This window comes from Tamandua tetradactyla, chromosome 12, assembly GCF_023851605.1.
Source record: "Tamandua tetradactyla isolate mTamTet1 chromosome 12, mTamTet1.pri, whole genome shotgun sequence".
NCBI classification, from domain to species: Eukaryota; Metazoa; Chordata; class Mammalia; order Pilosa; family Myrmecophagidae; genus Tamandua; species Tamandua tetradactyla.
The window spans coordinates 40,775,863-40,798,952 of record NC_135338.1 but is presented as its reverse complement, the minus strand read 5'-3'; the positions used below and the strand labels follow the sequence as shown (position 1 = coordinate 40,798,952).

Here is a 23,090-nt window from a genome sequence, read left to right as displayed (position 1 = left end):
AGTTTTCCCTGAGGATGAGACCCAGCAGGTTGAAAGACTTTCCTGTGAAGTCTCTGGACTCTCCATTTTTCCTGTCCTTCCCAGTATGTGGCACTTGTCTGCCTGCAGGTCCCACCAACATAAGGTGACGTGGTACCTTTAACTTCAGCAGAGTCTCCCTGCTGGGGGCGTGGTGAAGACAGAGGAGAGATTGTAGGCTGGTTTTAATCGCTTCACTTTTCCAAACCCTGGGGTCTGAATTCCTTGAGGGAGGGATTCCACCTGGGCTGGGCCCCACCCCTCTCTTGGGGAAGGCACAGGCTCCAGACAAACACTCAAACAAACTTAATTCTGCCTATGCCTGGGGTAGTGGACCCTGAGAAGCCTTGCAGCTGTATCCAAAGAGCAATCAAGCCATAGAAACATAGCTACCAAAACGAAAGAGAAAATTCCTTTTCAGAGCAGGACCCCCGTTCCTTTCCTTGGGTTTGCCAATCAAGAGCTTAAGTTGGTATGTTGCTCTGTGTATCTCCAGGTCCTATATGCCCCCTCCTTTCCTTCAGGGCCTAGACCTTTTCAAATCCAAAAGAACTGTTTTTTTTTGGCTTTCCTTTTTTATTTTTCTATCAGCACTGACCCCAATGTGCAGGGGCAAAAACCAGCAACCTCAACTTTTACTTGAGGCTCAGCTGAGCTGGGGGCCTATTTTTAGTAGTCAGAATTTGTTAATTCCACAATTGGAGTTTGGTTGCGCTCAACCCCTGCTACTAGTAAACTCTTTCATTTCCCCTCTGGGAAGCAGCCTGTGGGGGAGGGGCGCCGGCCACCGAGGCTTGGGAAACTCACGGTTCTGGGTAGGCTCACAGCCCGTTCTACTGGTCCAGACTAGGGTACGCTGTGTATCCGGTCACTGACATGGCCCCAGCAGTTCTATAGTGTTTCTGGCTTTTTATTAGTTGCCCTAGAGGACGAACTAAATCCCACACCTCGCTAAGCTGCCATCTTGGCCCCCACTCCACCTGTAAAAGAATCTTATGATTACCATGTGGTTCTTTTTTCTTCCTTCTATGTGAATTCCCTGGGTGGTTTCCCTTCCTTTTCCCGTGTTTTTTTTCTGTACGGATTTTTAGATTTTTCTCTAATGCTACAAACTCTTTCATTCTGCAACCTTCCTTTATACCCCATATTTAATTCAAATTTACCACGTGTAAGATTAAATTATCATCTGTACTCATCCTTCGTTACCCCCTAAGCCTGACTTTTCTGTCTAGGTCATCTTTCTCTATTCAGCCTCAGGAGTTAGTCATTCAGCATTCATTCAGCAAGCATTTACTGAGTGACTGTTTAATCAGAAATGAATAAAGAACACATCCCTAGTTTCATGCTGTTTTGTAGTTTTATTTTTTGACAGCCATTATTTGCCATTCAACTTTTGCCGTCACTTACTGTATTTGAAACTAGTTTTCTCAGTCTCTCATCGTTGCCTTCCTTTGTTCTCACTTAAAATACTGTATTCTCCTCCTTACTGATTTCCTTGCCTCCAGTCTGGTACCTTCTTTTAATCTGACTGTCATTTTAAGTATAGGATCATCTTTATAAAAATGTTAAAATCTTGTAGTGACTTCCCATTGCCTTTTGGAAAAACTTTCAACTCCTTACCATGGTTTATAAGGTCTTTTTCAAGATTCTTGTTTCTTTGACCTTCCAGGTTTCTCTCTTGCCGTGGACCTAGGTATCTACTTTAACTGTTCCTGAAATCAAAGTTAACAAGTACCTATATCTACTTATGTGCCAGGCATTACAGGATGAAAAGAGGAATGATTATTTTCTTGAGAACTTGGGTATACTTAAGAAAAGAGACAAATATATAATGACAATAAAATAATACAGTGATTAAAGTAAGATCAGAGGAGGAGTATTAATCCAGCCTACTTAAAGATTTCTAAAGTTATATGCTGCTGTCACTTGTGGGTTTCACCTGATGTCATTTTTTTTAGAATACCATCTCTGGCCTTACTTTTAGCAACCCTCTTCTCCTAAACAAAAAAGCAAACCAGGCAAAAGTATCTGACTAATCTCCTTAAAGCACAAACAGAAATACAAGTATTGGTTTCTTACTTAAGAAGGCTCCTCTGACCATGTGCCTGTCCCCCAAACTGTCTTTGCTACTCTTTCCTGTGTTCTCATTATACCATTTCATACTTTTATTATATCTCCTGTCTTTTTAAGTTGTAACTTTTTTGTCTATTGTACCATTAATCAATAACCTTTTTAAGGGAAATATACTGTGTCTTAATATTTTTGCATTCCTTGACCCTAATGGCAAATAATAGGCATTCAGGGCCTTTTATTTATTAATAATTGTAATGATAATTATAGTGTCTATAATAAATATTTGTTAATACATTATTGTGCAGTAGTGTGGATATAATTGTTTTTGATTGTGGTTTACTTTAGTATCCTAGAGTGCAGAAACTGCAAGAAACTTAAGAAATCATCTGATTTGGTGGTTCTCAATTATAGGTGCATGATAGACTCATCTGGGGAGCATTAAATAAAATTAATATGTTTCCTCTCACACCAGTTAAATCAGAATATTAAAGGCATTGGAAGCAAGGTATTAGTATTTTATTAAATTTTAATTTACATTAGAACTTAATTCTACTTTGCACCTGGCATTGAGCCAGTTTAATGGTAAAGTAACTAAAGCCAAGTGCAAGCCAGCCTTGTTTCTGCTACTATCTAGATGGGTAATCTTAGAAAGACCTAGAATCCGAGTCTTTGGTGTCCCAGTCCAGTATTCTTTTTCATATGGAGACAGTAGCATAATTGTAATAGCATGGACTCTGGAACCAGTAAGCCTTGTTCAAATTTTGCCTCTTGGCGACTGTATAAGCTTTGCAGGTTTTAAATCTCTCCATACCTCAAACACATAAACTAGTAACTTAGATAACTCTTGATCTGCTGTCTGACATACCAAGTGCTCAATAAATGTTAGCACTTAACCTTTCAGAAATTTTATTCCTTCAGAAATTTGAGTGAAATTTAAAGTTCAGTCAATACACTAGTTAAATACTGTTTATATTATTTGGTAGTTTTAAATATGTATGAGAGGTAGCCATTTCTGGTGATTCTTCAGTAGGTGGACCTATTTCTATGTACCAAATAATGAAACTGAGCTACCTAATCCTCTAGTTCCTAATTTGTGGATTTTTTTTTTTTCCCTTAGGTACTGGCACCTCTTCCTGGAGGGATTTCACCACAAGCAGGTGTCATTATCCAGCCTCAGCAAATCTTATTTACAGGAAATAAGACTCAAGTTATACCTACAACAGTGGCAGCACCTACACCAGCACAAGCACAGATAACTGCAACTGGTCAACAACAGCCACAGGCCCAGCCTGCTCAATCACAAGCTCCATTGGTGTTGCAAGTTGATGGAACTGGAGATACATCATCTGAAGAAGATGAAGATGAAGAAGAAGATTATGATGATGATGAAGAGGAAGACAAAGAGAAAGATGGAGCTGAAGATGGACAAGTTGAAGAAGTAAGTTTCTATTAAAAGACTTGAAATGAGAATCTGCTCAATTATTTCCTATTTTACTTGGTGCCATACTGATAAATCATATCCTATTTTTTCAGAGACTGTTGGAATGTACTACAACATTTAAAGATAAAGTAATAGTTAGATTGTTGTGGACATATATAATTTCATAAACTGTTAAGTATAACTGCTTCATATAGCTTGTAATAAAAAAATGAATGTATTATAATTTAAATTTTATATATAAAGATGCAAGTTATGTAAGTAATTCTGTTTCTTGGGCTTATACTTTCATGATGTGCCATGGTGATAAGACATTGCTAGAACAGATAGATGTGTTAATCTTTTTCTTCAATAATTATAAGTATGACAACATAGCAAGAGAGGAGACTCTGGGAAAAAGCTACATGTGACTGTTTATCCATATTTCATACCAGTTGCTTAGATAACCTTATCTACTCTTAGTTTTTGTCTTCAATTTAGTAAACTATCCCTTTTTAATCCTCTTTAGTCTTGTACTTCTAGAAGTATATAAATACATCTTTTTCCTCACTGTTCTGACTCTGTTACTTAATTCAAGATATAATTTGTCCTACCACAGTTTTTATGTTAATTTTCTTCAGCCTAAGATGCATTTCTCTTGTTTATCTTAGAACGGTCTTCTAAATTAGCTAAGAAACAATCCTAAAAAGAAAATTGTTTTTATTAAATATTGAGTAGATAAAAATGAGTAAAAAATATTTTAAGATATAAACACCCTGGGTGCCTGTCATTTAGTGCCTTACTTTATTATACTTCTTTTCTCCCTTTTGATCAGGAAGGCATCCATCCCAAGCTGCCAGGGCCAGACTCATTCCTGGGAGTCACACCCCACATTTTCAGGAAGATTTTTACCCCTAATTGTTATGTCCATATAGAGGGAAGGGTAATGGTTTTCCTTGCAGAATTGGGCTTAGAGAGAGAGAGGTCACATCTAGCTGTGCATTTAATCATCATGATTGACATTCTTTTTCTTTTCTGTAAAAAATGACGTTAAAAAGAGCAGTAAATTTCAAAGCACATTGTAGCAATTAGTTATAGAACAGATTTCAGAGTTTCTGCCAGAACTTTTTAATTATCAGCCTGCCAGAATCTGAGATGTATTCTGGTATTACATTAAGCTATATAGAATTACAAGGCTTCATTCCCTTTCTGGACTCCAGGATTTTGGCCTGTTTAAATAAGCTATCCAGACAGGTTAATTCAGATTGTGTATTACAAAAAACTTAGTCTTTAGACATAATAAGCCTCTCTGCTTTTGGTTTCATATAGTAGGTAAAGGTCTTGAGTACGTACAGTATCATCTTTTACCTTGTGTTCTGAGTTACCTTAGTCTCAGCTAGATTGGCTGGATTTTAAGGCCTGATGTCTTTTTCGGTTACTCTTAACTGTTACAGTATGTAACTGTGGTAACTTTGAGACTGCAACACTCCCTTTCTGAGTTTTAGACGTCACTGAGTTACTCAAAGTTCTAGGGAAACACCTTCTAATACACATATAGCTCAGTGTCTGGAAATAAACTTACAACTTCAGACTAAGTGTGACTGCTGTAAGGGCATACACTCTAAGCTCCAATTTTGTTATAAGTATTTTCTGAAAGAGACCTTAGCATATTTATTCTTTTGTTTCTGGCTTATTTTGCATAACACATTGTCCCCAAGGTTTATTTATTCAGCTGCCTGCCTCTCGAAGTCCTTCCTTTTTGTAGCTGAACCATATTCCATCATATGAATGTATCAATTTGCCATTCTGTTTCTCAGTTACTGTATCCCTTGCATCATTCCATCTATTGGACATCATGGCTATTGTCCTAAATAAACAGCCATGTCTTATAGTATCCTCACTTGGTTGTACAGTTAGCAGCACTTTCAATTTTAGACATTTTTCATTGTTCCATAGTGATAAAGAACCGACAAACACAGCGTCACCAAATAACAAATCAACACTACGCCTTATCACCTGTCCCTTCCCACCAATTATTTGTCCCTGGTAATGCTGTGATACTGTTAATGTCTTCCTGTTAATAACTGGCCATAGAATACATTTTTAATTTTCTCCCTATCCCCCTCTACTGTTGACTACTTTGTCCATTGAAATAGTGCATGCGAGAAATTATTTATAATTGTAGATTTAATTGGTAGGATACGTGACACTAACTGTTTCAATCATATTCACCTTCAATATGGCAATGTTACTTATAACCCCACGAATTAGTTACCATCACTTCTAGCTGTTCCCTTGCATTTAGGTTCAAACTCAGTAGCTTTTCCCCATCTTTAGCTTTTGTGTACCTCTTCATCTGCTATATTCTACAGTGTAACCTCTGAGATTGCCAGAGTCACAACAGCAAAATCATCTCATTAATTCTTACAATGTAACTGTAGGCTTTTCTTTGTAGACAATCATATGCAAAAGTAGCAATTTTTGCTGGCTAAAACCCTTCAGAACAATCTGTAGAAATGGTGGTAGCATTAAGTACCTTTGTCTTGTATTTAATTTTATTTGTTTATTTTTCTTTATTTTTTTACATGGGCAGGCACCGGGAATCGAACCCAGGTCCTCTGGCATGGCAGGCAAGCATTCTTGCTTGCTGAGCCACCGTGGCCCACCCTTGTATTTAATTTTAAAATGAATCCTTCTGTATTTCACCATTAAGCATAATGTTTGCTGTGGGTTTTTTTTTATGGATACCCTTTATCAAGTTAAAGAAATTACCTTCGATTCATAGTGACTAAGAGCTTTGCTTTTTCTTTTTTTTAAGTTATAACTGGACGTTGACTTTCATTAAACACATTTTGCAGCTGTTAGATGATCACATATCTCATTCATTTTATTTGTGATGAATTGCTTTAATTGATTTTCTAATTGTAAACCTATCTTGTATTTCTGGAATCATTATATATTACCATTTTAATGAATTGCTGAAATCACTGTTCGGGATTTTTACATATATATATTCATAAATGATATTATTTGTGATTTTCTGTTCTAATATTCTTTTAGTAGGTTTTGGTATCAAGTTTATGGTAGCCTTATAGCATGAGTTAGGGAGTATTCTTTTTACATTGGGCCCCCACCCTTTACCTCTTGATTGTACTTAATTCTTCCATGAATGTTTGCTGAAATTGTTGGGCCTTATTAATTTCCTTAGGTAAAGAATCAATTCCTGTAATGGATATAAGCGTATTTAAATATTCTGTTTCCTTTTGAGACATTTGGTAAATTACATTTTTCTGAGACTGTATACTTATCTAAATTTTGAAGTTAATTACATAAAAGTCATTATAAAAATCTTTTTGATGCAATATCTTTACTCATTTCCCTTTTTTTCATTTCTAATATTTGTGCCTTCTTGTTTTTTTTTATTATTCAGACTTGCAGAGGGGTTTTGATTTCATTAGTGATTTCAAAACTCATCTTTTCGCTTTGTTTATTCTCTCTAGTGTGTGTCTTAAGTTATTAATTTCTGTTCTGACTTAATTGTTACGAGAATATAATGTGTGTGATGTGTTCATCCTTTGCAGTTAGTTGAGACCTCCTTCGTGTGGTCAGTTTTTGTATATGTTCTGTGTGTATTTGAAAAGAATGCAGTTACTTGGGTACTGTCTTTGAAATTTAGGTTGTTAACAGATTTGTTCACATAGTTTATATTCTTATAACATTTCTTATATATTTGAACCTTCATCAGTTACTAAGTGACATAGGTCCAAATTTCCTAGTATAATGTTGGATTTATTTCTCCTTGTTTTGTCATTTTTGCTTTTTGTATTTTGATCCTGAAAAATGGGTGCATATATGCTTAAAATTCTGTTTTTCCCAGTGCATTGAACCATTTATGATTGCATAGTGTCTTGCTGTATCTCTAGTGATTTTTTTTTTTTTTTTTTACCATAAAGTCTCTTTTCTGTGCTCTTAAGAGAGCCATACTAATTTTGTTATGGTTACAATTTGCCTGGTATAGCTTTCTTCATTTCAAACTTTCTGGATCCTTAAGCTTTAAGAGTGTCTTTTGTAAATGGAATAGTGCTGGGTATGTTACTACGTTCCATATGTTTTACATAGGTTGAGATTATTTAATGGGGAAAGAATAGTCTTTTGAACGAATGATGCTTGGACAGCTCGATATCCACATGCAAAAGATTGACACTGGGCCCTTCCCTCAGACCATAAAATTGTAAAATTAACTCAAAATGTACCAAAGACTTATATGTAAGAGTTAAAAGTGTAAAACTCTTAGAAGAACATGTAGGGATAAATCTTCATGACGTTGGATTTGGCAATAGTTTCTTAAACAAAAACTTTTGTGCATAAAAGGACACTGTCAAGTGAAGAAACCCACAGAATGGGAGAAAATATTTGCAAATCATACATTTGATAAGATTCTAGTATCCAAAATTCTAAAGAACTAGCTTCTTAGAACTCCACATCCAGAAGAAAAACATCCCAATTTAAAAAAAAGGACGCAGGGCTTGAAGTAGACATTTTCCCAAAGAAGATGTGTAAATGGCTAATAAGCACATAAAAAAACACTCAAAGTCATTAGGTATATGCCAATCAAAACCATAATAAGATATCACTTTGTGCTTACTAGGATGGCTATTAAAAAATAAAACCAGAGAAAATAACAATGATTGACAAGGATGTGGAGAAATTGTAACCCTCATGCATTGCTGGTGAGAATATACAGCCCCTGTGGGAATCAGTTTGGTGGTTCCTCAGAACGTTAAACCTAGAATTATCATGTAACCTAGCAGTTCTACTCCTACGTCTGTACCCAAAAGAATTGAAAGCCACGTTTTTAAGGCAAAACCCCGCACACGTATGTTCCTAGCAGTGTTATTCATAATAGCCAAAATGTGCAAACAACTCAAATATTTATCAGCTGAATATTGGACAAATAAAGTATATCACATCTTTATAGTGGGATATTACTCAGCCATAAAAAGGGATGATACATGCTACAACATGATGAACTTGAAAACATACTAAGTGAAAGAAACCAGAAATAAAAGATCATATATTATATAAAAGATTTAATTTATAGGAAATACCAGAATAGGCAAATACATGGAGACAAAAAGTAGATTAGTGCTGCTTTGGGCTGGGGTGGGGGAATAGGGAGTGACTGGTTAATAGGTATGTGGTTTTGTTTAGGGTTATGAAAATGTTCTGGAACTAGATATGTGGTGATGATTGCACAACATTATAAATGAGCTAAATGTACATTTTTAAATGGTTAAGATATTGAATTTTATATTGTGTGCATTTCACCTCAAAAATTTTACGTGTGATATCTATTTTAAATTAAAGAATATATATGCATGCACACACATGCATGTGAATAAATATAGGCCTAGACTTAATATCATCTTGATTATCTTCCTTTCCCCTTTTATTTTTTCATGTTTTATGTTTCTCCATTTATTAAAAATCTGAGTTATATCTTTTATTTTCTACCACAATTGGGGTCTCATTTAATGTAATCTCATTTAATTTAATTAGTTGGTTGTTTTATGCTCTAGTTAGGTTTTATCATGACCCTTAATTCTCTTTGGTACTTGAAACCACCGCCCCCATCATTTTATTTTTTTAATCTGAATGCTTTTTTACTATGCATGCATCCATTATGACCATTACAATGGTAGATACCTTGATTTGTATTCAGAATCCTTGTCCTTACTGTAAAGACAGGAGCCAGCTGCTAGCCATTTTATAGCCCTTTATTCATTCTCCAGTTTCACTGCTGCCTTCCCTTTTTATACTGTTTCTGGTATACAGTGCCATTATCTCACTAAACTTTCATATTTTCTTAGGTTCACTTCTAAGCATTTTTACCAGTTATAGCAAAGAATTATCTTCTTGTGCTATTTTTAAAGAATAAAAGAAATAAAGTTGACCATTTTTTCAGACTTAACAAATTACATAGTTTAATCACTTTAATTGTTGTATTTAATTTCTCCTTGCGATTTCAATAACATTGCCTAACTCTTAAATAACATCTCTGATTATTGCCTTTATGATACATGGTTGATCTCAAAGAACATCAAGGTCATTGTATTTCTTTTCATTGAGTATTAAAAGGGTCTTTGGTAATAATATATATGGGTTATATATGAATAAGCTTTCATTTTGTATTTGTAGGAGCCCCTCAATAGTGAAGACGATGTGAGTGATGAGGAAGGGCAGGAACTCTTTGACACAGAAAATGTTGTTGTATGCCAGTATGATAAGGTAAGAATCTCATCATCAGATTACTGATAATACTTCCGTGATATTTCTTCCCTCAAACATCCCTCTGCCTTATTATAATTGGGTAACTGATCAATGCCTCTTGCATTCATTATAAACAGTGCAAATGAAAACATTTTTAGAGTTAAGTAGATTAGAGAAATATTTCATTCTATTAAAATAGTTTTACATTTTTCAAATAAGTTATGAATGGAATCTTTGGGAGAAATGTGTTCTTCTTTTTTTCAATTTAAACTCTGCCTTTTAACTTGGAGCATTGTGAACGAAACCATTTAGGGGTTTTTCTAACAACGGTAGCTAACACAGTTGGAGAACCTTTTTTTTTTCCATTTAGCCTTGACTATCTCAAAATTAAAAGACTTTAAATCTTTAGAACTCTTTTTTTATTATTAAGATGACTAGGAAAAAAATTAAAAAAAGATGGCTAGGGCAATTAATAGGACTGATAACAAATGAATATTTGTACTGAAAAAATATTTAAAAAATTAATTGAGCTTTGCTGTGTTTTGGTAGCATTAAGGAATTTTTAAACCAGTTTCTGAAATTAGCTATTGAATCCTTGTTTTCTTAATTCTTAAACAGGGTATATCTTTTCACATATTTTTATTATAGTTATTGGTGTTAATAGTTGAGATTTTTGTTGTTTATTGAAACATTTACATTGGAATAAAAATTTTCTGACTCTATAAATTTATAGTAAACACATATATTACATTACAGTTATAATTTAATTTCAACAGAGATGTTTACCAGATTTGAAAATTCTCATCAAAAGCTATTGGGGTTTTGTAATGTATATTTATTGAGTGCCTAAATTTGCCAGGCACTGGAAGTTGTGAACTTGGAAATTTTCTGCTGTGCATGGTTGTTTTCTTTTATGGATGAAGAAAATCTTACATTTCTGTTGCTTTTCTAGAAATGTAATAAGTAACTGCTTGTCAGTAAACATTTCTGGATGAGTGTACTAAATATGTTACACCAGACATATTATAACAATGTTATTTCTTTTAACATACATGTAGAGCAAAAGAATTGAGATTAAGACTTACAGTCTTCAGGAGATACAGTAAACTTTAATTGTTTAGAAGTCTTCCCTGCAACCAAATTAGCCAGAACGCAATTTTGTGATAAGATGTCTGATTTATCAGGCAAGAGAGGAACTTTACCTTACCTGAGTCAAGAATATGCAACTGAGTGTTCTCCTGTTATAAGAGGAGAAGGGAATGGTATATTCTCCTTTGGGACAAACTGTAATATTTTAAAGGTCAAAATTGGTTTATTGCCGTTTTTAACAACGCAGTTGAAAAATAGCTTTAAATTGTGTGGTGAATGGTAAATTTAAAGTTTGCAGGTATCTAACTTTAAGAATCAAATGAGTTCTGAAGATTGGCAGATAGGGGCTTGATGTTTTAGCCAACAGTAAAGAATGGTGGTGTTTTTTGATTGGTTAAAAAGGAGTTGTATATGATTCAAGTCAACTATAATTTTAGAGTTCAGTTTTGAAGCTTAAACTTTAGGATTTCAGTGAATCAATTTTAAAAGCAATAGTAGAAGGAATAATGATATTTGTATTGCCAGTGAAATCAGAATCTCATTTGTTCTTTGAGCATTTAATAGAAAAATTTATAATTTATTGTTAGCTGTAACTTAAGTGCTGAGTATACGAACTATTTAACCCATAAAACTTTTTAGTATTTTTTTTTTAATGCAAGTTGCCTTGCAGTAGAATCCAGTTTCTTGACTGTGGAATTGCTATTACCTGGCTCTTCATTGCTTTCATGTATATCTTTGTATAATCCTACCGTCTTCAAGGCTGCAGTCACTTGTTTTATGCGAGAAATAAATTTTAAGGATAATTATTGCTTTATCCACATCTGTCAGAGGAAAGTGGAGACAGGTCTTTTCATCCCACAGACATTTATTGAGTGTCCATGATGTTCTAGAACCCTGTTCTTGGAGCTTGGGATACATCAGTGAATAAAACAAAGCAATCCTTGTCATTGGAAGGTTTAGCTTAGTTGGGGAGAGACAGATGCTAAAACATAATAAATTAAGTATAACATGGTATGTTGAAAACTGATAATTGGTATGGGAAAATATAGAGTGTGGAAAGGAGACAGGCTGCAGTTTCAAATAGAGTAGTCATACTACTTCTAAGAAGAAGATGTTTGAACAAAGACTTGAAGAGAGTTAGTTCTGCCATTATTTGGGGGTAGAGCCTGATTTCCATTAGGAGGAGCAAGGAGGCTCATGTGGCTGGACTGAGGTGAGGGAGGGAGAGAGTACAGTTGTAGATTAAGTCAGAGAGGTAGGAGGGAGCAGCTGGTGTAAGACTTTGTAAGGTTCTTACTCTGAGTGAAATGGGAATTAGTTACAAAATGGTTTTCAAATGACCAGTGACATGATAATGATTTACATTTTAATTTTAAAAGATTTTTTTTTGCCTTCTATGTTGAAAGCATAGTGTGGGGAGGAAGCAGGGTTTAGAAGCAAGGAGATACTTAGGGGGGGAGATAATGTAGTAATTCAGGTGAGAGATAATGATGACTCAAACTGGGGTGTATTGTAGATAGTGAGAAAGAAGTTTGTTGGATCTTAGTTTTGAAAGAAAGTCAGCAGGATTTCCTGACTCTTATGTATGTAAGGTAGACTAGAAAAAGAGGAATCAAGAATGACTCCAGCATGTTTTCATGAGGAATCCAAAGGATAGTGTTGTCACCAACTCAGAAAGGGGAAAAGGTGTAGGGGAGCAGGTTTGGGAGAGCAAAGATCAGTTCAGTTTTGGACATACTGAGTTTGGTATATTTATTAGACGTTAAAGTCTAATGGCTCAACTGGTGTATGTACAAAGTTATGAAATCTGCTGTAAGTAACTGAATAATAAGCCTTCCTTCAGAAAATATTTCTAAATATTAACAGTATTTAACAAATATTGTTAAATGCTTGCCATGTATTGCCATGAAATACAGTTTTATTTCACAAAGGTAGCATTTAGCTGAAATTGTATACAAATTACTTCCATGTTAGGTCCTGAGATCACTTTATTTAGGTAAATGAAATCAGTCCATGATTGTATATACCTACAGATAATATTAGAAATATCATTGGGAATGCCATTGGGAATCTAGCAATGGGAAAAAGTAAACATCAGGTCATCCTGAAGACAATTAAGTTGGAACAGAGATCAAGTAATTAGAGATGAGAAATGGTGATATTAATAAAAATACTCATACTGTGAGGCCACACTATTAAAACTGTCATCAATGTGGAAATTGCTATGCTGACAGTTACATATAGAGAAGAGCAAGAGAATGGTTGTAAACATGACACCAGTATTGAGGAAAGATGATAGTCTTCTAATGGTCAGTAGATAAGAGGAATGAAGAAAGACCTACAAGGAATTATTGAAAAAAGGTAAAATGTGATCTAGAAACATCAGGGAAAACAGGGGATATATCTGTTTTTAAATGTTTGCAATGTAAAATTTCCTGCATGTGTATATACAGACCTGGAAGGGATAAGATGTGTGTTGTATGTGTGTGTATATATTGTGTATATTACCAGAGAAGTTGAGAATTTACAAAACAACCATGCATAAAATACAAGATTCCCATGTACCAACACCTTGTATTGGTGTGAAACTTTTGTTTTAATTGATGATAGCACATTTTTATAATTTTACTATTCGAGTCCATTGTTAAATTGGGGTTCCTTGTTTGTTTAGTAAAGTTCTGTGCATTTTTTAAAAACAATTTTTATTCTGTTACCATATACACACTCCTAACATTTCCCCTTTTAATCATATTTATGTATATTTCAGTGCTGTTTATTGCCACAGTGTTGTGCTACCATCACAATCATCCATTACCTAAAATTTCCGCCATTCCAGATAGGAACCCTCTACATTTCAAGCTGAGGGATAAGAAAGTTTTGCAGAGAAATATTAACAATGAATAAAAGTAGTTAGAGCTATAAATTGATACAAATTAATTAAAAAAAAAACAAAACACCTAGCAAGTGAATAGGATTGCTGTTTTAATTTTTTTTAGTGTTCTGATTGTCTCTCTTATATTTTAATTTTTTTTCTTTTTGTTTATTTAGATACACAGAAGTAAAAACAAATGGAAATTTCATCTCAAGGATGGCATTATGAATCTTAATGGGAGAGATTATATTTTTTCTAAAGCCATTGGAGATGCAGAATGGTGAAGAGTTGCTTCTTTTCTTTTATATATAAAACAAAACAAACTTAAAAAAATTTTAAATGGACAGTTTGAAACTTGGGACAGACACCAACCAAAACTTAACTTCTGCATGTCAAAAAAAAGTGCAGTAGAAGCAAAGCTACTGGAACAAAGACAACAGAGACACTACTTCTAACTGGCAAGCCATGAAACTGTAGCACCTGGGGTTGTTGAGGGGGAGGGCTGGGGTTTTGTGTAGGGAAACCATAATTGACAATTTTAAATACAGGTACCTGCCGCCGATACTTAGCATGTAAAGCTTTGTCTATATTCCTTCCTCCAACTTGAGTTAAATCAGAAGATACTTGTTGGAATGGACTGAAGAAACTTCCCTTTTGATAGATTGAACTGAAACTGCTTATTGTGTGCGGTTATATTTGGTAAGAGTTGTGTGTGAGCTTTTTACAAAAGGGTAAGAATTATGGTGTTGAATTTTAATTCACTTGTATGAGGAAACAATTTAAAACTCTCATAATATGTCTTAAATATTTTTACTTGCTATTCTTCCTCAGTAACATATACCTCTTCCTTCCCTGCTTTTTGAAACATCTATTTAAGTTAAAGATGATCACATTTAGTTTGGAGGCAAAATTTGATCCAGGAATGACTTATTTCTTTTAATTAGGTTTTAATACTTAGTAAATGTAATCTAAAGACTTGGGTCTTGACTGAGTTAAGTGGAATTAAAATGACAACTTTAATTTTCTTCCTATATTGTTCCCTTTAGTCTTGTACCTTTAAAAGAAACCGCAATTGGCTCCTCAGGAATACGGTTTTATTTCACGAAGGTAGCATTTAGCTGAAATTGTATACAATTAAGTAGATGCAGATTTTTTCTTGTTGGGCTGAAGTATATGCTTATATATGTGTTTAGTCTTTAAGCTAAACATTCAGATGACATTCTGAAGCATAGGGTGGGTGGTGAGGACCTGGATTTTTATGAAACAGTTTAGTAATTATAAACGTTTCTTGTGTTTGTTAGTAAAGAATTGAAAAAGCCTATTCTAACTGAACAAATTTTTTAAAAAGCAGCTTTGTAATTTGAAGGGAGAATTTTGAGGGTGGAGGGAGGTGTGTAGGCCACTAAGTACAAATTTACCTCTATTTCATTTGGTGGCCCTTTTAAGTCATTGTTAATATAGACGTGGGCTCCGGTTTGCACATTTGGAAGAAAACATAGAAACTTGACTTGTATATTAAAAATAACAGATTTAATATGTACATTAAGAATTACCTAACTGTTATGTAAGGGGCTCCAAAGAACAATGCAGCAATGCTGTGTTTGTAGTGTGTACTAGCTGCCTGGGAGAATTGCAGGAACACTGTCTTCACCTTTGTGTTCTAATAACTAATAACTAATTCAACTTTTCTGGGTTTATCTTGAGAAAATTCACTTGTTTAAGTTACTTGTTTATGGATTTTCTTTTAGTCTTCCATTTTTGTGTACATTTTATTTGCCTTTGTGTGTTTCTAGAAGTAACACACACTTTAAAGTACATTGGAAAGGAGAAAACTGTGAGCTATTCCATAGTGTGTTTTTTGTTTTTTTAACATGAATTCTTTAAACTTATCAAAAAGCCTAATGAATTTTTTTCCCTGCCTCCCTTCCCACTTACCAGGTTGATTCCTTTAACTTATGTTCTCAACTTTGGTGTAAATGGTGGTTTCTAGCATGCTAGTAGTTAAGTTTTATTTAGATGCCATTTCTGGGAGTACGGTTTTAATTTTGACTATATATTTTTTGGGGGGTGGGGGTGAAGATTCGTTTGTTGACCCCACTACTCTCAAAGCACATACTTTTTAAATTAATGAAACTGGGAGTAGTAGGAGTAGGGAGAGGATGAAATCACTGAATTCCTGTTCAGTTGTCCTTCAGTAAAATTGCTAGTAGGTTTATATTTACCCAATAAATAAGTCAACAACCTAAACTACCTGTAAAAGTTTAGCAGTGCTGTAGTATTGATTCAGTGAAACTTTTTGGCTATCTAGTAGTTCTTATGCTACTGAAAATTGGGTTACTGTATAATATTCAGCTCATGTTTTGGGCTCTATATGTAGACAAACATTTGTATCATGGTAACATTGTAAACTGGCCTGTTTTTTATAACTATTCAAAGATGAACAACCATGGCTTTCAGAATGATTCACTAGGATTATTTTAAAGCACGAAGTAACCATTTGTATTTGCTGATTTGGCATACTTGACAAATGCTTTTCTTTTACCTGTGATTCACTAGGATTATTTTAAAGCAGGAAATAACCATTTGTATTTGCACTTGGGTATTGCATATTAATTTGGCATGCTTGGCAAATGCTTTTCTTTTACCTGTGAAAATTCTGAAAGCTGGTCCAAATAGTACTGCATACCAAATTGTGCTCTTATATAGTACTTCATCGTATTCTTTTTTAATCAGATAGCATGTTTTAGTTTAATTATAGTGGCTTGCCGCAATAATGTCACTTGTTTATCTTTTATTGTACTTGAATTCTTAATCATGCTTTTAACATTGTGTTTAGCAAATCATTTCACTAGATTACATAAATATCATTCCTTTGAAAATGCAAAGGATTCCCATTTTCACAATTTTAAAATGAAAGTAACATGTTTATCCAAAGGAGGAAAATAGTTCAGCTTTATATTATGGAAATGACTAAAGGTTGCAGAAGAAGGTAAGTTTAGATTTGCACAGGTGGTGATGGCACCTTTTGCTTTCAAAAAGAAAAAATGGATTAAAATCAATCAACTGTACTAAGGAAAAATTACCCCAAATTACTAGATAAATGTGGAAATCTGTGCCTTTCAGTATATATACTCTTGCTTGGTGGTCATTTGGATAACCTGATCACTTTAATGCCTGAGAGCACATTTAATTTCTGTGGAGTGCCACATAGGGCTCAAAACAACTCTTTAATGTGCAATTAGTTTCTAGATAAAATGTCTGTTATATAAGGGGGATCTTTTATTGGGCTTTTGTATTTTTTTAAATGTTCACATTTCTTTCTGTTAATTAAATGCTACCATAATATCATATTTACATTGTTGCCTCTTTTAAAATCAAAGTCACCTTGATGTTATTCTAGGAATGTGTCACAATTTGAGCAGTATGTGTAGTGATTAAAATGTGTTCTTGAGCAAATTTCTAATTCTAGAAAACAAGAACATAAAAATATAATAGCTTTTGTATGATTTTCTTTTGTTATAGTGAAAATCAAGGATTTGGTTTTCTTTTTTTTTTTAAACTGGCTTTTGTGGGGAAATGAAAAGGCATGTCTCCCTCTAAGAGTAACTTTTAATTATTTCATAGCAATAATGTCACCATTCTTTTCATAGGAGAAATACACTTTGTATAGAAAAGTAGACAGAATTTCCTCTTGGTAGTTTCCTTTATAATTTAGCATTTTCTTCCACTTGTGAAAATTCCTGTATTTTCAGATTATTTCATCTTGAACTTTTTGAGCTTCTGTGCAATGTAATATTTTATTGATAAGTCTTTGTACATTTTCATTTTATTTCATGTGTCTCCCACCTACCTATCTGAATCGGCATGTCCAGTTTTAAATTCAGTGCTTAAAAATTGTTTTATGTATGTCCTCATGGGTTTATGTTGAATAGCTTTGCATTGTTATCCAATCCACTATTACGCTATGGAAATTATTCTGTATTTTTCTTTTTGTAAACCTACCTTAGTCTCTACGTCTTCTATCATTTTCTATATGGTTTAAGGAAGAACACACCAAGCTTAATATTTTCATTTCAAATAAACTATTTCTTCTAAGGGAAGAAATAGATTGAATTAGTAACTATTCTTGCAGTCAATGTTCCTTAAATTAGTCCAGTATGCATCAGGGCTACAAGTATGGGGGAGGGGCTAATCCTTTTGCTGTTTGGAGCTACTATTGTCAACTGCTGTTGTACATACTGTTATGTGTAAGGGCGTAAATATATTTATTATGTTTGTAAAATTCATTCTGTACAATTGCAGATCAAGGTTGCTCTTCTGTGATATACAGGATATATGTTTTAAAGACCATCCTTGGGATACAATTAGAGAACTTAGTATTTTGATGTACTAAGACCTATTTTAAGTTTTAATATTTTACCTTTGCAAAAACTTTAATTAAAGATGTTATTTAAAAAAAAAAGTAATGTTGCTTGCTTTGCTTACTAGAGTATATGACATTGTTAAATAAATGAGTGAAATTAATATGGTTTAGAAAGGAAGATGTTTTACATTGTTAATGAAAATATGTTCCATTATCAGAGTTAAGGATATCATTAAATTCTTTACATTTATTTAAGTTAAAGTAAGGTGGATGTCAGTCTGAATTTTAAACTCTTAAAATTCTTAATAGCTTTTAAAAGGAATAATTGTATTATCCTGGGTACACAGTAATTTGGGTTGGGCCGAAATTCATATCAAGATATGAATTAGCATATTGTATCAAATGAGTATTTCTACTACAAAGAATAGATTACTTAGAATAAAATCTTTTGAAAACGTTTTCTTATTTCACTAGCTAAATCTTCTTTCATCTTACTTCAGTGTTTGTAAATAATTGCATATTAGGATAATTGGATTATTGAGTTTTATATTATATATTGAATATATTTTGTGTTATTTTGGATGATATTAAATAGGTATTTTAATTTTATAGGTAATTAAAATGAATCATTAAAAAGCTTGCCTTTTTGTAATTTATCCTATTATAGACTTTAGGAAATATGCAAATTTTAACTATTAAACCATTCAAAATAAAGATATTTTATTCATTGTCAGCAAATCTTGTATTTTTGCAATTTAAGTTCCTGCATTGAAGAGCTTAACTTTCTAGAGCCTCAGTTTCTCTAACTGTAAATGAACATAGTGGATTGAGAATTAAATGAGGTAATACATGTAAAACTCTTAGAATAGTGCTTGGTACATGGTAAGCACTCATGTGATAATTATTTGCATAATGTGACTAGTGGAGTTGAAATTTTTGTAATGCTCAAAAGTAGTTAAAGGATGTGATCTGACTAAGGAGAGGCAGAGAAAGGTTTGGTTATAGTCAGACAAGCTTGGGATGTTGGGTTAGTGAAGCAATGTATCTGGCTATAGTAGGAGATGCCTTAGGGAATAATGATAAATGGTGACTATAGGAAAGGGATAATGAAACACAATGAAAAGGCTTTAAACTTTTTTTTCCCCCAATATAAACATTTTCCTGAATAACAGGTCTAAAATAGACTGGGTTTTCCCAACACTATAGTAGAACTATAATGTTTAAAAATTAAATGATTTTCCCAAATATCAGTAGACTCTGCCCAGTTCTTTATGGAGAAAAACATTCTTCAAAGATGTTAAGTGTGGAAGCCATGGGGACATCATTCATTCTGACCTGAGTACCTCTTGTAGTGATTGCTGGCAGCCCAATTTCTGGATATTAATGGCCTTTGTTCTGACATTCTCACTCTCTAGCCACGGTAGAAGAGGATGTAAATAGTTGCTTACTTTTGTTTCTGTTCTGAAATACAGTTTTCTTTGATTGCAAATTGAGCACAGCTCAATCCAACTCACTGTAGTGATCTCTTTTGGGCCAGGAATTATTATTGGCACTGTTTGTGGACCCAGAAATAAGATGTTTGCTCCCTTTTAGAGCAATGAGTTGGACTACTTGGGTTTCAATCCCAGTGTGGATTGGGTCACGAGTAGTGCACCCTTGGACATGTTACTAAGCTTGACTGTTTCATAGGGTTATTGTGAAGATTAAATGAGGCAATCCATACATTGCAGTTATTTAGCATGGTCCCTAGCACATAGGACCCATTTATTTTTAGGGAATAATGGTCACAGAGCTGGAGGCTTCCCTCCAGCCTCTCCATTACATCTTGACTAACAAGGTGATAGCTATTTAATGCGTAAGAATAACCTCCAGGATAACCTCTCGACTCTGTTTGGAATCTCTCAGCCATTGACACATTATTTTGTCTCGTTTCGCTCCTCCCGCTTTCCGTCGAGAAAGTTTTCTCAATCCCTTTATGCTGAGTCCCAACTCATTCAAGGATTTCTGTCCCACATTGTAGGAAGGGTCACACCCCCCGGGAGTCATACTCCACGTAGAGAGGGGGAGGGCATGAGTTTGCTTATTGTGTTTGCTGGAGAGAGAGGCCACATCTGAGCAACGAAAGAGGTTCTCTGGGGTGACTCTGATGCCTAATTTTAAATTGGCTTGATCTATCCTTTGTGGGGTTAAGTTTTATATGAACAAACCCCAAGATTGGGGGCTCAGCCTATTGCTCTGGTTGTCTGCACTGCTTGTGAAAATATCAGGAATTCAACTTGGGGAAGTTGAATTTTCCCCCTTTCTCTCCATTCCACAAAAGGGACTTTGCAAATATGTTTTTATTCACTGTTCAAATCACTCTGGTATTTATCGGGGCATCACTATGGACAAACCAACAAAATCTCATGCCCTGCTGAAGTTTCCATTTACTTATGGTGTTCAGTTAAGCTGTCTACATAAGTTTTATTAGGAAATGCACTAGTCAAAATATAAATTTTGTGCCAAATTAACATTTTTTGCTTTAGTCTCACACATAAGTTAAAATTTTTTAATATTAGTTACTATCAATTTTCAGCACCCTGCAGTAATGACATTCCTATGTTCTTCCTCATGCAAAAACAATTTTTAAAATTTGTACATTTAGTCACTATCATTATACACTCTAGGCATTCCTAGATTATACCATCTCAGTCTTAAAGTCTTTCTGATTTTATTTGTGCCCCCAGCCCTCCTCTGTCTATCATTCTCACATTCGGCTTCATTCAGTGTTTTGACATACTTGTATTACAGTTGGGTAGTATTGTGCTATCCATTTCTGAGTTTTTACATTCAATCCTGTTGCACAATCTGTATCCCTTTAGCTCCAATTACCCAATATATTACCCTATTTCTGTCTCCTGATGGTCTCTGTTACCAATGACATTCTCCAAGTTTATTCACTAATGTCAGTTCATATCAGTGAGACCATACAGTATTTGTCTTTTTGTTTCTGGCTAGTCTCACTCAGCATAATGTCCTTAAGGTCCATCCACGTGGTTACGTATTTCATAATTTAATTCCGTCTTAACAGCTGCATAATATTCCATCATATTTATATACCACAGTTTGTTTAGCCACTCGTCTGTTGGTGGACATTTTGGCTGTTTCCATCTCTTTGCAATTGTAAATAATGCTGCTATAAACATTGGTGTGCAAATGTCCATTTGTGTCCTTGCCTTCATGTCCTCCGAGTAGATACCTAACAATGGTATTGCCGGATCATATGGCAGTTCTATATTTAGCTTCCTGAGGAAGCGCTATACTGCCTTCCACAGTGGTTGTACCATTTGACATTCCCACCAACAGTGGATAAGTGTGCCTCTTTCTCCACATTCTCTCCAGCACTTGTCGTTTTCTGTTTTATTGATAGTGGCCATTCTGGTGGGTGTGAGATGATACCTCATTGTGGTTTTGATTTGCATTTCTCTAATGGCCAGGAACATTGAGCATCTCTTCATGTGCCTTTTGGCCATTTGTATTTCCTCTTCTGAGAAGTGTCTGTTCAAGTCTTTTTCCAATTTTGCAATTGGATTGGCTGTCTTTTTGTTGTTGAGTTGAACAATCTCTTTATGTATTGTGAATACTAGACCTTTATCTGATATATCGGTTCCAAATATTGTCTCCCATTGTGTAGGCTACCTTTTACTTTCTTGACGAAGTTCTTTGTTGCGCAAAAGTGTTTAATTTTGAGGTGTTCCCATTTATTTATTTGAAAAGATCCATATTTGATATATTTATTTTGTGGTGTCTATAAGACATCCAAGTTGAGGTATCAACATGGCAAAATGAACTTAAAGTAGCTGGAGCTTGAGGAAGATCTAGGTTGAATAATATCTTTGAGATTCATTATCATTTGGAGAATAGTTTAAGCTATGGAAATGACTGGCCTAGGTAAGAACAATAAAAGGTAAAAGAAATGGGAAGAGGCCCTAGGACCAACCCTAGAGGTATTCCCAAATTAGAGATTGAAAAGAGGAGGAGCTAGCAAGAGTGGCTATGTAATTTTCAGGGCCTTGTGTAAAATGAAACTGTGGTACCCACTGTTCAAAAATTATTTAAGAATTTCAAAAGGATAGTGGAGCATTAAACCAAGCCTTGTGCAACTGAACTTGTTGGATACTCACAAAGCTGGCCCTGGGAGTCAGAATGTCAAGACAAAGGCAGTAAAGCAGGAAATAAGCAAAGACTGATGTCTTAAAGCTAGAGAGGACAGTTTTTTTTTTTTGCTTATTGGGGTAACATGAACAACAACCTTCCCCATTTTAATCAACTTCAAGTAAACAATTAGGTGGCCTTAATTGCACTCAGAATGTGGTGCTACCATCACCACCATTCATTACCAAACCTTCATCACACCAGACAGAACCCTGTCCCCATTAAGCATTAATTCCCCATCCCCCTCTCCCCTCCTTACCCCTGGTAACCTGTTATCTACTTCCTGTCTATAAATTTTCATATTCTAGTTATAGCATAGAAGTAAAATCATACACTATCTGTCCTTTTGTCCTTTGGCATACTAAATGTGTTGTCTTCAAGCAATGAAGCATGTTATCAACTTCATTCCTTCTAACAGCTGAAGAATATTCTGTTCTATGTATAAGCCATATTTTGTTCATTTGTTAATGGGCACTTGGGTTGCTTTCACCTTTGGCCATTGTAATTAATGCTATGGACACTGTTGGACAGATATCTACTGTAATCTCTGCTTTCAATTCTTTGGGGGTATATATCTAGAAATGGGATTGCTGGGTCATATGGTAATTCTATGTTTAATTTTTTGAGGAATTGCTGAACTGTTTTCCATAGCAGATTTTGCATTCCCACCAACAATGTGAGTTCTTTTTTCTCCATATCTTGTCAACACTTCTTTTCTTTTTGTTTTTAAATAATAACCATTCTACTGGGTATTGAATGTTATATCTGCAGTTTTGATTTGCATTTTCTTGGTG

The 23,090-nt window shown here is 34.4% G+C and overlaps 1 protein-coding gene across 1 annotated transcript in view; it reads left to right on the top strand.

Annotated features, from left to right (window-relative positions):
* The window catches only part of GTF2A1 (general transcription factor IIA subunit 1), a 43,100-nt gene extending 26,011 nt beyond the window's left edge, over positions 1-17,089 (top strand). The window contains exons 7-9 of the mRNA XM_077123231.1: positions 3,209-3,529; positions 9,707-9,796; positions 13,916-17,089. Of these exons, the coding sequence (XP_076979346.1) occupies positions 3,209-3,529; positions 9,707-9,796; positions 13,916-14,023 (519 nt within the window). The 3' untranslated portion in view covers positions 14,024-17,089. The remainder of the gene's footprint in view (positions 1-3,208; positions 3,530-9,706; positions 9,797-13,915) is intronic.
* Positions 17,090-23,090: the final 6,001 nt, after the last annotated feature.